At 33.1% G+C, this 15,231-nt stretch overlaps 1 protein-coding gene across 1 annotated transcript in view; it reads right to left on the bottom strand.

Moving 5' to 3' along the window:
• EEA1 (early endosome antigen 1) overlaps positions 1 to 15,231 on the bottom strand; it is a 106,671-nt gene that overhangs the window by 7,991 nt on the left and 83,449 nt on the right. Inside the window, exons 19-23 of the mRNA XM_081060371.1 lie at positions 12,846 to 13,176; positions 11,633 to 11,734; positions 9,733 to 9,927; positions 5,150 to 5,332; positions 19 to 204 (exon numbers count right to left, since the gene is read on the bottom strand). Of these exons, the coding sequence (XP_080916497.1) occupies positions 19 to 204; positions 5,150 to 5,332; positions 9,733 to 9,927; positions 11,633 to 11,734; positions 12,846 to 13,176 (997 nt within the window). The remainder of the gene's footprint in view (positions 1 to 18; positions 205 to 5,149; positions 5,333 to 9,732; positions 9,928 to 11,632; positions 11,735 to 12,845; positions 13,177 to 15,231) is intronic.

Here is a 15,231-nt window from a genome sequence, read left to right on the forward strand (position 1 = left end):
AGTCAGAAAATGAAATACCTTTTCTTTTTGAATATCTTGTAGTGCTTTAAACTGCTCCTTCAACTGCTGTTCTTTCTTTGCTGCATCCTGCTCCAAAGTAGCCTTGGCAGTCTTCAGTTCTTGAATCAATTTATTTTGGTTTCCAATTTGATTTCTGTTTGTAATCAAGTCCTCCTGTGCTAGAGAAAACTTCTCTTCTACAGACTTATAAAAAACAATTTCCCCAAATTATTATACGTCATTTCTCTTTTTTTGCAAATTTCAACAGAAACATAACAGCTAACATAAGCATAGTGGAAAGCAATAAGCTATAAAAAGATAGTATGTTGCGCCATGCCCTTCAGTATCATGTAAAAGAGAAAGAATGCTAGATAATTAACTCTCTTGCCTATAGAATCATTTATAACATAAAATACTTGATAAAGCCAAAGTAATTCCAAAACCTCTAGAAATAATGTGTTAAGTATTTACTGGCTAAGTGATATGAAGGAATATCACTTATTAGTAAGTAGGGACCATATCAAACACACTCAGAGAATATATATATGTATACATATATATACACATATGTATACACATATGTATGTATGTATACATATATATATGGTTAGAGAGAAGACATGGAGAGACATTTAAAAAGAGATATAGCTAAATCCTATGCTATGTGAACATATATGTTTTGTAGGATCTTTGATATTTCTTGACACGCTAAAACCTTTAATAAGTAAAAAGGGTTTTTCCTTCTTGGTAAAAAGAATAACTGTATTTCATATCTGCCAACCTAATCAAGTGAACTGAAAAAGGGAAGTCAACCAGCCATCTGAGGCTGTTTCTGACGAGGCCATCACCTCATCCTCTTAACTTCCCATCCACGTGGCACAGTAGTATTGACAGTTAACACAGTCCATAGTTGCTGACTGCTCTAAGGCCCAAATATTTTGAGAAGCCAAAGTTGGGGGAAAGGGAAAGATTTTTGACCTATTAGGTTTGATTTGGAGCAGATATGTTAGTAGGCAGGTAATGGAAATGGCAGGAACCTTTCCACTCTCAGCTGCTGTCGCTAAGAATCAGCGGGGGGGCAGGGGGGGACTAACTCGAAGATCCTCTTCCTCCATCTAGAAGAAGTTCATCTTTCTTATTCTGGAGAATAGTTCCTTTGAAAAGGAGGCAGAAGATAGAATTCAGGAAGGATCCCTGCTGGTCAGCCTCACCTACAGTAAGCATTCAATAAAAAATAGATGAAAATAAATAAATGAATGAAGACCTTATTTAAGGAGCTTCTTAATAAGGCTTCCTGAAAGAGAAAGTTTATTCCTTATAAATAACTCAGTTCAGAAGTCTCTCTGATATAAATTAAATTTCCATTTTCAGAAGCTTCCAGTAGAACACAAAGAAGTAATTCTAAGGCTTCTTTTTCAGGAGAGACCTAAAGTCCTCTCGTCCTTTATTAATCAAGCACCTACCATTGACTGAATACACTACTAAGGTGCAGGAGGGAACAAGATGGTCCCGACTTAAAGGACCTGACTATGGAGCCTGAAGAACAGAACCAGCATGTGAAATGGGAGCTGTACAAGGTAGCAGAGCATTTGCTGTGTGCTAAATGCACAGAAAAATGACGCGTGAGAAGTTTCTGTGGAATGTGTTTACAGAAGGCTTCAGGGTGTGTGTGGGAATTGACCCAAGTATCATAAGGAGTAAGAGTGATTTCAGATAAAAATAACAAAATCGGACAATGCCTAGTCCATGCAGCCTACAGCAATTGTAATTAGGTAATAAAGGTCTTGATCTAAAGCTAAAGAATACCAAGGCTCGCTAGAGCCTGAGAGCAACAGTGCCCTCAACCTCTGACCACAAGAATTCCAAAATGCTCATGATTTAAACAAGCCTATAAAATTTTAAACACATAAAAACCCAGTGACTAAATCTTTACAGTCAAGTACAAAACCTGGCTACTCTTTTTCTGAATATGTCAAGACATATTGCTCTAATTTGCTTGTGAATATTCATCTACATCATTCAGTGGTATATTGTCATACATTTTAAACATTCCTTTTATGTTTCTTGTTGCGGACTGTGTTATTTTCATCTGCTCAGCATCTCTTCCCTTAGGGAGCTCCTCTCTCCCTTTCAGTGATTGAGTTGGGGCTATCTGTAACCCATCCACTCCCATTGGACGAGGCAAATCCCTGAGTACATCAACTACCAACCTTGAGCCTGAATCAATATCCCAATCACATTACCATACTGTAGCTAAAAAGAATGTCTGCAGTATTCTGTGGTAGCTCTCGTGTTTTTGTCTGTTCAACAATTTTTCCCTTTCTTCTTTCAAAATAAAACCTAAAAATTTTTAGTTATCACTTTTCCTAGATGACTGATGAAATGACATAAGGAACAGTACTAGACTGAGAAGATTTATATTTAATTCTGAACTTACTATCCCAGAATTTTCACTTCACTCAGGGTACAAAATTTACAATTAAATTTCACTTTTACTTTTCCTCCACAATAACGAATTGCGCACAGCACAGCCAATTTGAAATATCTAGTCAACAAACTTAAGTATTTCATAAATAATCCAGCAGATGGGGCTAAAGGCATAGATCAGGCGAGACCATCATCTGCCACTCCACCGGTGTCTTGGAGTGCACTGTCAGCCCACAGATGGCAGCCTTGCCTTAGGCAGACGTCATGTTACAAGCTTCTGAACCTCTTCCTTTGTCTTATACATAATGAGATCAGATAATATCACTGAAGCATCACTGAAGCAAAGAAAATTAATGGCTGATAGCCATCTCTTATTCTGGTCTACAATAATATCACCTAAACTTCCCTAGGAATTTCTTTCTTTTTTTTTTTTAATTAATTTCCTAAGTAGTTCTGATACTTTTCATTTGGAAGCATTAATACAGAACTTATCAATACTCTATTTTACAAAAAAAAAAAAATCTAGTGAAATGATGATAAAGGAATTAAAGGCTGCAACACTAGGCCTATCACAAACCAATACGGGCCTCAGTCTATACAAGGAAAACCTTCATCTACACAAGGTAGCTTGGGAATAGAGGAGCTATCCATGGCTTCTTAATAGTTGTGAAACTCCAAAGCAGCTTTATCCCTCTACCTTTCACTTTTTGCCCATATTTACATTTGAATTATTTTTTCATGTATAAAACTATTAGTATATGATATAGATTCCAGTCATAATAAAAATGTTGTTGGCTTAATGAAAGTATATTGATTTACTATGTTATGTTCTTGGGGAAAATACATCCATATAAAAAAGAAGAATGTGATTTCTATAGGACTTCTACACTCAGTGAAGTTTCATCTCATCACCTAAATATCCTTCAAATTCATCCACACTCTTCCTCTTTACTCTTACTAGCCTGAGCCACCATCATCGGCAACTGGACCACTGCAGTCTCCTCTCTAATCTCTACACTCAGCCATGACCCCCTACAATCCATTCCTCATCCTGCAACCAGCCGTTGGCCTAAAATACAAATCTGAACAAATCCTTTCAGTGGTTCTCTACTTCTTTCCAAACTCTTCCACAAACATTCCCTGACTTTCAATAGTGTTGTAAAGAAAAAATAATACTAATTTAAAGCTACTTAAACTGCAAGCAAATAAGACACTTTCTAAGTTTCAGATGGTGTTTTTGTCTTATAATAACTCTTACTAATTTTGAACTTAACCGTATACACATATATTCTACTGTTGGTACTATGAAAATTCTTTTACCAAATTTCCCATTGCTTTGTCACCATTAGTCACCATTGATCCCTTCACTTCCCTTGCAGCCTGTGTGTGTTTAGCCCTTTTGTTTCACTTGTCTCTCTCATAAATCTCTTTTGTTCCATTCTTTTTAACTTTAACCCCAGTTCTAATCAACGCATACCTTGATTACTGGAATTTATGGAGGAAGGAAGGGAGATAGCCTCCTAACTTATCTCTCTAACACTAGTTTACCCCAGGGTCCAGTCCAAGCTGTCTGTAAGCCACTTCCAGGTTAAGGTGCCTAAAGTACTATTTTTTCATTTTACAACTCTGCATAGTTTTCATTTTCCCCCCAAACAGTAAGTTCAATCATCCTTGCTAGGCATCTAACCTTTTTAACTTTGGCTTCCAAATACAATCTAGCACTGTAGCAAGACAATTATGTTAACTGTCTCCTGGTCTTGCTCATTCCCACTGCAGCACCTTTTCTCAAATGTGCCCCGAGTGAAATTATTTTTTTCAAGACATTTTGTGTATTATTTAAATTCTATATATTCTATATATCCTTCTTGACCTGGTCAAGTCCTACTTCCTTCATAAAGCCTTCCCTATGACAGCCTGTGAATAAAATACAGACTTAGAGAGTGTGTGTGTGTGTGTGTGTGTGTGTGTGTGTGTGTGTGTGTAACATATATAAATATTCTATGATTCTCAGAATTTTTCAATAATGCACTTGAAATTAAACAAACAAAAAAATCCAAACATAAGAAACAGAAGTAAAATATTTAACTGTGACAAAAAAAATGATACCTGAATGCTAATACATAAAAATTGTTTACCCTTTTTCCATATTCTTCATTTTAATAAACATGATACTTTATCAAATCAAATAGTATTGCCAAGGACAAAGTTTCCATATGTTTAGATAATGAAGGGTAAGTTTACTTTGAGTTATTACCTCCTAATTTTAATCATGAGGCATTCCAGTAGTCTTGGGAAGGTAACAAATATGTAAAACTAAGTCAGTATTTCCTGACCACAATAAATTTTTTGCATTTTCACAAGTGGTTTACATTTAAAACTCCTTAGATTTTCTAACAGTAGTACTGTTTAAAAGTTATTTTTTTTATTATACATAAAGACAGCAAATTCTTGAGATAAGCTAATAATATAGCAACATATTTCTAAATTATTTTGCTATTATAGGTATGTTATTTTTAAATGTCTGTACTTACATAAATCAGATATTGTTATAAAACAGTTTAATTTTTAAAAAGCATGTTACTCCAAAATTAATAATTTAATAGAAAATCAGTGTGATATTCAACAGATACTAACATTCCCTTGCCCATTTGGGTTAAAATCAATCATTTAATTAATGTCTATAAACAACTTACTGAGTTTTTATAACTATAGCTTACTATACCTTCAGATCTTGTCTTGTGGCAAGAAGTTCAGATTCCTTCCCATAGAAATCAGACTGGAGCTGTTTTAGACTTTCCTGACTTTTCTCATAGGTGTTTTGTAACACTGACATTTGCTTTTTCTCTGCTGCAAGTTCCTGTGCTGCTTGCACTGACTGTTGCTGTAGCTTATTCTCAAGCTCTGTCTGAAACATACAATAGTTATTTAAAACAGTCTGCATACCAAAAACCAGTCACAAATATAAAATGAAATCCGCATAACTAAGAAGATTCCTGGGAACAAATTGAACTGCATTTATGCCTCCAAACTCTTCTACTTTACTGGAGTAACTTACTTACTTTACAGTTACAAAGTTAAAGAATCACAAAATCCAACAAGTCCTAATTTAAAAACCAAAAACTGAAAAAGCAATTAAATAAAGAACCAAAGCATTTCACTGGGAAGTCCTAAGTATCAGGGTCACAGGAGACTGAGAGTACCAACCATATTCGGAATGAAATTGCAGCTAGAGGCTTTAGAAGATGACATAGCTTCAGGTTAAACTAAAGGAAATTTCTACAGGAAAGAAATTAAAAAGCTGTTACTATGCTGAAGTTTTTGTTTCTAGTCCTTGAAATACAAGAATAATTTAGGAAATTTCTACAGGTCATCTTTATTTATATCAAGGCAGAAAAAGAAAACCTTGGAAAGGTCCTATTCCTCTAAACTCTAAACTTGTCTTTAGTCTTTAAGAAGATTAGGTTATAATTATGACATAATTAAAGTACATGTATGCATAGTATGAAAATAAGCATGTGGCTTTTAAAATAAATACACTACTTCAGTGAATCTGCTATTGAGGTCACCAGCAACCTCCTTGTTCCAGAATCCACTGTTCATGTCTTTGTCCACATTGCACTTGACCTCCCAGCAGTACTTGAAATAGTTGATGATGTCCCTCTAGAAACACTCTTCAACCTGGTTTCCAGGGCACCTTACGTTTTAGGTTCTTCTTCTACCTCGCTGGTCATTCCTTCTTAAAATCTTTTACTAGCTCTTCTTCTGTGTGACCTATTGATGTTGTAGGGCCCCAGGTTCTGGCCCTGGCCCTCTGCTAGTCTACGTACAGTCTCTTTCCAGATCTCACCTAGATCACTTACAACTGACTCCTGAATTTATGTCGCTAGCTCCAACCTCGCTGCCTGAACTCCAGTCTCTTTATATCCAGTACGCCCCTGACCTCTCCACTGAATGATTGATAGATATCTATCTCTAGCGGAACTCTTGGTTAATGACAGCAACCCTGCTCATCAAAAAGCTACTACTTCCCCCATAAATATGGCCGTCTATCCAATTGCATAAGTCACAAACCTAGATGTTATTCTTGATTCCTCTTTTCATAATTTCTTACCATCTAATCTCTCAGCAAGTCCTGATGACTCAAATTCCAAAATATATTCCTAAATCTTCCGCTTCTAACACGTTAGTGCATGCCATCATCATGTACTGTCTGAACTATTACAATAGTTTTTCAATGCCTTCCTTGCTTGCTCCTTTTCTCCCTTTAGTCAGACAAACTGCACCATTCTCGCTCAAAATTCTCCAATCCATTCTTATTGTCCTTAGAATAAAATATATCATTCTCTGTTATCCTATACTCCACAAGTTTGCAGGTGTATGCTTTGGTCCCTGGCTACGTTTCTGAGCTCATCTCATGTTACTCTTCTCTCCCACTATACTTAACCTACATTGGTCTTCTCTTTTTAGAAAAGAGCAAACTTGTTCTGGCCTTAAAGTCTTTGTACTAGTTGTCCCCGCTAATCTTTGTATGGATAGTTCTTGTATTTCATGTATCAGCTCAAATCTCTTCAGACAGGCTTCTTTGATCACCCAACCTTTAGTAGGACTCTGCCCCATCACTGTCTTTCACATCACCTTGTTTAGTTTCTTCCCACAAGGAAGTGTAAGCTCCATAAGAAAAGGTTCCTTGTCTGTCTTTGGCTGTATCTCCAACACCCAGAATTGTGCTATGGCATAAAATATGCCTAGCAATATTTCTTGAATAAATGAGTGACAAACAGAGTTGAGCTGGAAAAGTCTGAAACATCTAGTAAGAGGTACAGTAATGGCCCAGGTAGAGAAAACGATAGCCCGGACTAAGACTGTGGCTGTGGGAAATGAGAAGTGGGGAGTTGATTCCCCCACACATTGTCTGATAACATCCCAGGCCACCTCACTTTCAGTTTAGATTTTTAATGATGAAGAATTCCTGGACATCAGACTATACTGCATTTACACATTTTCTTTGTACAATACTACTTCTTTTCTTTAACACTTTTTCTAGTGTTCTTTCTCTTTAATCACTTTTATGGTTTTCAACTAAGCCCTCTGTAAAGCCTCAATAATGACCATAAAGGCCCTGAAGCCTTATATTTGGACCTTCATTATCTTTATTCTGACAGATTCATTCATTCATTTAAAAAATTTTTGATAGCTTCTTTGTTAAAACAGTTCTCTGACTTTGAGGAACTCAAATCTAGTAATGAGAAAGTTAAATTTAAAAAAAAAAAGATCAATGCAACAGTTTAATACTTACTTTAACAGAAGTAAACTCAAAGGCCCAAAGGAAAATGCAGGAGGTTCAGTCATTTATCTTTTATCCTTCACAAAATGGTAAGTTTTTACTCTAAAATGGGTCTGATAGCATTTCTCTCTTCTTAAAACCCTTAAAAATACATTATCTCAAACTTTACAACAATTCTATGGTCCCATTTTATTTACTTCAAAAAGATAAATCACTTCCTTGTGAGCATAAACCTAATGTGTGTTATACAAAATTGAAATTCACATCTGCCTGACTCTAAAATTTACCTTCTTTCCATGATGCTACACTGCTTTTCAACAAAATCTACCTCTTCTTGCTTTTCAATGATTCTCCAGTTACTCTTAATTCCAAGTCTAATTTACAGACTAGTTATCCACCCAATACTCCCCAAAACGCTGTCCTCCTCAAGGTTAAGAAGTATATTCATTATTCTAGCATCTATACACTAATAAATGAACTGCTATAGCTGAATGTTTGTGTCCCCCCAAAATTCACATGTTGAAATCCAAACCCTCAATGTGATGATATTTGGACATGGTGCCTTTGTGAGGTGATTAGGCCATGAGGGTGGAGCCCTCAGGAATGGAATTAGTGCCCTTATCGGAAGAAACATAAGAGAGATAATCTCTCTCTCTGCCATATGAGGTTACAGTGAGAAGGCAGCTGTTACAAACCAGGAAGTGGGCCTTCACCAGAGATTGGATATGTCAATTGCCTTTGCCTTGGACTTCCCAGCCTCTAGAACTGTGAGAAATAAATGTTTATTTTTCAAGCCACCCACTCTATGGTATTGTTGTCATAACAGTCCGAACTGAGACAACTACCAATAAGAACATTTCCTCTAAGTCTCATAATCTTCAAGGTGTCTTCTAATAAAACCATGCAAAGCATAAGCAATACACATTAATCATATATCTGAAAGAAATCTTACTGTAACCAATAATTTAATGAAAAAGAAAGTGTGCTAAAAATAGTTGTTGTTTTCTCTTAATTCACTAAGTTACGATGGTATAAAAATGAAGATCTGGAGAATACATGGATACCAGGCTAACAGATTTTCAAGAAAAAAAAAATGACCTCAAGTTATCAAAGCATACAACAAAATATGTATTGTGATAATTACATCCTGACCTATGGTTTTATATAATAACACCAAAAAAAAGGATAGAAAAATCTGTTGACTCCTGTTTGTATTATTAGAAAACTATTCTTTTATAAAGTGGCATGATAATTATAAAAATACTGGTAAACATAAATTATATATTTATGTAATTATTTTTTCTCTAGTAATATGACAGCCAACTCTTAATGAAATGAGACAATTTATTTGTTCTCCATAGTAGGGATTTTACTTCTCTCTTCTTCATAGAACAACTAATATGCACATTAACAGTGGGGAAAAACTCATTTTGTTCAAATATCAAGTACAGTCCATTTTTATTAACTCTTGATCTGGAGAACTATCAAAACATATTTAAGAATGAAAAATAGATGCTCAATATTAAATTGGAATAGGTTTGGAAATGGAAACCATTATGATGTAACTTAAAATATCAAACAATTATGCTACATGAAATCTACACTACTGAATTTTTTTCATATATCCCAGTTTGTGATTTTTGTTCTTGATTATTTTACTTTAATAATTTATTTTTAAATTCCTTTAAAATTTCCTAATATACTAGAAAGGTTGTATAAATCATTCCTTTTAACATTGTGTTAGTTATATGTTATTTTACAAAAGATCATTTTATGTCTAGCAGATAAATACTTAGTGCTAGAATTTTAAATAAGAATTATCTGACAACATTGTTATAGTGAATGGGAATTCGGACTTAAATATTTAATCATATAATTAAGTATTTTTATACATTTAACTTAGAAATATTTTGAGCATATATAAATTTTTCTTTGTTGCAACTCATCTGTGTTAATTATCATATTATTATCTTAATTATAAACTTTTTCTTCCCATGAAAAGTAAACAAATATATCACTACCTTCAAAGAGATAGCAGTTTTAACTTCTCCCTGGAGTACTTCAATTTGCTTTTTCTTCTGTTCAGTCAATTGCTTTAGCTCATTTATGTTCTCCTGAAGTTGCTGTTCTTCTTTTTCCTTTTGTTTTAAAGTATTCTGGGCCTGTGTGACTTGTCCCTGCATTGAATTGAGTTCCAACTTCAACTGATGAGAAGCCTAAAAGAAAATTAAATCTGTTTAGCATTCATTTATTCATTCAAAACACATTTACTGAGGATCTACTACATGCCAAGCACTAATCTAGATAGAAACTACTGCACCTATTGACCACAGATAATCAGTAGTAAACTAAAAGAAAATCCCTGCCTTCATGGAGCTTTCATAACAGACACTATTCACTATTACATGATATGCTGGATTAATCTTCAATATTCGCTTTAATCCTACCCATTTTTAAAAATTTATGATTATATATTTGGATAGAGCTTGGAAATGAACCAGACTAGTATTCTCTTGTATCATAGAAAATAAGATTATCAACATCAGTCTTTAGATTGCTGGAATGTCTACTGTCATCTAGAATATCCTCAAAATGCTAACTGAGCCTGTTGCCCATGGTTAATCAGAAAAAAATAGCTCCATATTAAGTATGATAAAACTAAAATCACGTCTGGCAAATATGTTTAGTATCTGTCTGATGACAATAAATTATACCACACGAGATTCCTTATTCAGAGAAATGGGACATATTTTGCTACTACCTTGCTTTTACAATCTACTAGCATATACTTCTGTTCACACTGAGGTTCCTCTATGGCCAAAGTGAACTACTACTATTCCCCACCCTTCCAGCCCAAATCATGTATGTTTTCATATTTTATGTATACTTCATTAAGAACCTAATTTGAGCACTTGACCATGTTCAAAGTTACTTTTTAAAAAGTTTCAGTGCTACATACAGATGCTTTAGCTCATTTTCAATGCAAAGGGAAATATTTTTGTGCAAAACAGGAGTCGGATAATATAAAATGATGATTATGTTATTATAATCAATGCTAAAATAATAGCTAACATTTGAGCATTTATTTTGTTATAGTCTAAGCGCTTTGAAATATATTAACTCATTTAATTCTCACAATAATCCTATGACGTAGATTCTATTATTAGCCTCATTGTACTGCTGAGGAAACTGGAGCACAGAGATTAGGTAATCTGCCTAAAACAAAGCAAGACAGCATAGCTAACAAATGGCACAGCCAGAAATATTTCTGGACCATCTGGATTCAGAGGTTGGGCACTAAGCCATCATAATTTCATATTAAAGACTTGTCAGGAATAGGTTTTACTGCTTTATCAAATCAGATCTCTAGAAAGCTAGTACATGACTGGACTCTACTTGCTAGGGTTATGTCTCCATAGAATAACAACTAGACATTACAACCGTTTACTTACTCATTTGTTTATTTGTTTCTGCTAGAAAGCAATAGAAGCATTAACTGTAGAAAAATCTCTTGATTGTTATACAACCATTATCCAAATATACCATTAATGTAAATGTCAATGAAATAGAGTCCTTAAAAGGTTATTTCTATGTAAAGTCTATCAATTTTTTTTCCAACCACCATAATGTTCCTTAATCTAGATTATCTAATTATAACTCTATAGTTAGTTGACTCAATTTTCCATCTTTATTAATTATAATCCTCAATTCTGGGCCTTTTATTATAAACTAGCTTTTAGTACTTTTTAATACTAGGTAGAACACAAATGACAATTTGAAACTATACATATATATATGATTCATTACATTTCAGAGAAATAAACCTTCCTTTGACTTAAGAATCAGTGAAGATAGTTTTAAAATATAAAGACTTTATTATGCTTTACATATTTTATGTTACAAAAACAGAGAAAATCTTACCTCCTTCTCTTTTTCAAGTGACTTTTTCAGTTCATTTTGTTCCTTAAGTGTGCTTTCCATCTGTACTTGAAATTGATGCTTCAATTCTTCGCAAGTTTTTTCCTTAAAAAAATGGAAACTATATTATGCAGAAAATATTTGTAGTAAGTTTAAGAAGTCTGGTTTATAAGTTTAGTAAGATCCACACAAGGAAATGAACTAGAATCATTGGTGGTTTAAGATGGGGTAAAATTTTCCATTTCATTTATAAAAACAGGCAAATATTACAGCAGCAAAGGGGGAAAGACAGGAAAAGGTTAACAGTGTCTATCAGCAACCAACTCACAATAAATATTTTAGATAATATTTAGACAATATTTTAGAATACTTTATGACACAAAATTAATTATAATTAATTAACTTATCATGCAATTTTAAAGTAGAGTAATGGGCTTTAAAAAATGGATGCAAGGAAAATTTTTAACAGAAAGTATTAAAACAATAAATAAAAAATAATCACATATAATTTAAGAGGGAAGATGTACAGATAAGATATGCTTTCACCAAACAAAAAGGAACATAAAGGCAACTTATTATCATGTGTTTTTTATACTACTAAATACTTTCACTGACCTTCATATTGAGAACAAAAGGATTTTACTTTCGCTGTTACTCTTTGTCATTCTGTGTTTAACTATTTCTGAGAATGCATTCCCCTTTAAATATTTCCTCAGACTATGAGATTTTTTTTTCTCCTTAGTTTAAATAGGTTTTATGATATCTCTAAGACATGGTATTATCTAGAATTTTAGAATATTCAATAAAGATTATAAAAAGATTATAGAAAGTTTATAGTACCAGAATGATAAGATCATCAAGGCCTTTCTGGTCTCTTTTCTTTTTTTTCAGACAAGTGAATAAAGTTTCAACTAGTAGCTATATTCTCTATGGATATGTCCCTGACAAACCTGCAGTCTCTCCCAAATCTCACATCATACCAACAATAGAGAAAAGATTGTATATTCAACATAAAATTTCCTGGGCCTTTGGAAAATTACACACACACATGACAACATCCTTTTCTCAGGTTAAGTAATTCCAATTCCTTTCTTCATGAGAGCTATTTAAAACCTTTAAATGTAGGATGAAAAGGCAATAGTGAATTAAGCAGAAAAATCTGTACATTTTAAATACAAATCACTTCTACGTAAGAAAGTAAATGTAAACAACTAACCAAATCTAATATAGCAGCCTTTCCTTTCTGATTTTCCTTTTCAAATTCACTTCTGGAGTTCTTCAAAGAATCAGAAACTTTTGATAATTTCTCTTTTGCTGCAGAAAGCTCTGCCATTAGAGTTTCTTTTTCCATCTTCACTTTTTGTAGTTCTGTTACTGCTGTTTGAATTTTGTTATTCAATTCCTTGTGCTGCATCTTTGCATCTTTACTTAAATTTTCAATTTCTTTTTTAAGAATTATTTTTTCTTCCTCTTGCTTGGTAAGCATTTGCTTAATATTTTCAAGGGCTTCAGATTTTTCCTGTAGGTCCAATTTTGTACTGGATACTCTAAATATTCAAGAAACAATTTTTTTTAAATAATGCATAGTACATCATCTCTAATTTACCAATAAAAATTAATAATTATTGAGCTTTAAAACTCAATAGTTAAGTTCTACAGTTAAAAAATAAAAATAAAAATTTAATGTCATAAAACCACACAACTGAAAAATGCCTTAAAATATATAATGTGATCATTAACCAGAAGATGATTTTCCTCAAGTCAAATAAGTTAGTGGTAAAGCCAAGACCATCGAAGCTTCCTGATTTAATCCAGTCTTGTCCACCATAATAGATCCCCAAAGAAAACTATGCATATAGCAGACCCTCTAGTCTATAACAGCCAGAAAAGTATCCTATGTACCCTAAAGAACATATTTATTGTGTCAGACCCCAAGTACATAGAGAACTTTGCCTCTTGTAAACACAAAACACATTATGTGTGGTAGATGAGGGTAAAAGGGATCAAATATATGATGATGGAAGGAGATGATGTATAGATGATGTATTACAGAACTGTATACTTAAAATCTATGTAACTTTACTAACAATTGCCACCCCAATAAACTTCAATTAAAAAAACACAAACATTATGTGTTTGATAGTTCTTAAACTTCAAAACACTTAAGGTTAACCTAGAAAAAAATGTTAAATAAATAAAAGAAATATTTCATTTCAAACAAAGAGGAAAGACAAAAGATTTACTTTAATCCTAGAGCCTGGAAGATTATACATGAGATTTGTTATCATTTCTCCCTTACTATAAGTTTTCTACACTCAAATGAATAAGCTACGAGAATGAGGAAATGAAGATACAGCTTAAGGAAAATTAAACTAAAACATTTTTGTTTTCAAAAAAGGAATGAAATTATATATATATATATATACATATATATATATACCCAAAAAAACACACATTAAATCTCAACCATTTTTAAAAGTGAAAATAAAACCAGATGCAAAATAATAATACTTCTTGAATGCATAGTATTTCCAACATACTTTAGAATCAGTATAAATTAAATTCATCACTACGTTAAAGAGTAATGGTTAAAAAGATTTACTACCCACATATTTGAAGTTGTGTATTAATACAATAACAGAAACGTTCCAACTTTTAGTCTCAGAAACTTACTTTTATGTTCTAAAAAGTAGCTAGAAAAGATGAAGTTAAGTACATTCACAGGATACTGTACCGCACTGACTTTTAACAGTCTAAACAGAAAAGTATTTAGATATAGTAGCATTATTTCATCATTTTAATATAGTTAAGATCTCTGTCAACAAACTCTAAACTTAAAGTTGACATATTTATTTACTATGCCACTTAACTTTTCTATAGATAATTATTATAAAATCATAAGACTATGTGAATCAGTAAAAGCAAACAGAAATAAGGGCAAGAACAGTCACTGTAAAACTTTGTTTATAAAAAAAAGTAAAGGAAATAATAAATCCACAACTATAGCTTGAAACTTTCACATCTCTTTATCACAAACTGACAGAACAACCAGAACAATAACAAAAAAAAAAATTGGCAAGGAATAGACGATTAGAACATTATCAACCACCTTGACCTAATTGATATTCATTGAACACTAACCAAAAACACAGAGTACACATATGTGCACATGGAAAATTAACCAACGTAAATAATACACTGGGCCATAAATAAGACAGTTTGAAAAATCTGAATTTTACTGAGTGCGTTCTCTGATCACTATAGAATTAAATTAGAAATCACTAACACATGATATCTAGAAGAGCCCCAAATAGTTGGAAAGTAAACAATATATTTCTAAATCACTTAAGCATCAAAGAAGAAATCACAAAGGATATTAGAAAATACATTAAACTGTAGAGTAATGAAAACACATTGGAAGATGTGATTTGGAGGGAAAGTTAGATGCAGTGATGCTGTCAAACCCCAGATACATTTACCCAGTCCTCCCTTACAGGTAGTACTCTAGAAATGCAAGACCTCACATAAGAATGTTTGCATACAAAGTATGTAGGTAAAAAAGATCTTAGTACTTACTGAAAGGTTTGCCTACCCCAATGGAA

The sequence above is a fragment of the Rhinolophus hipposideros genome (genome assembly GCF_964194185.1).
Source record: "Rhinolophus hipposideros genome assembly, chromosome: 9".
Taxonomy (NCBI): domain Eukaryota; kingdom Metazoa; phylum Chordata; class Mammalia; order Chiroptera; family Rhinolophidae; genus Rhinolophus; species Rhinolophus hipposideros.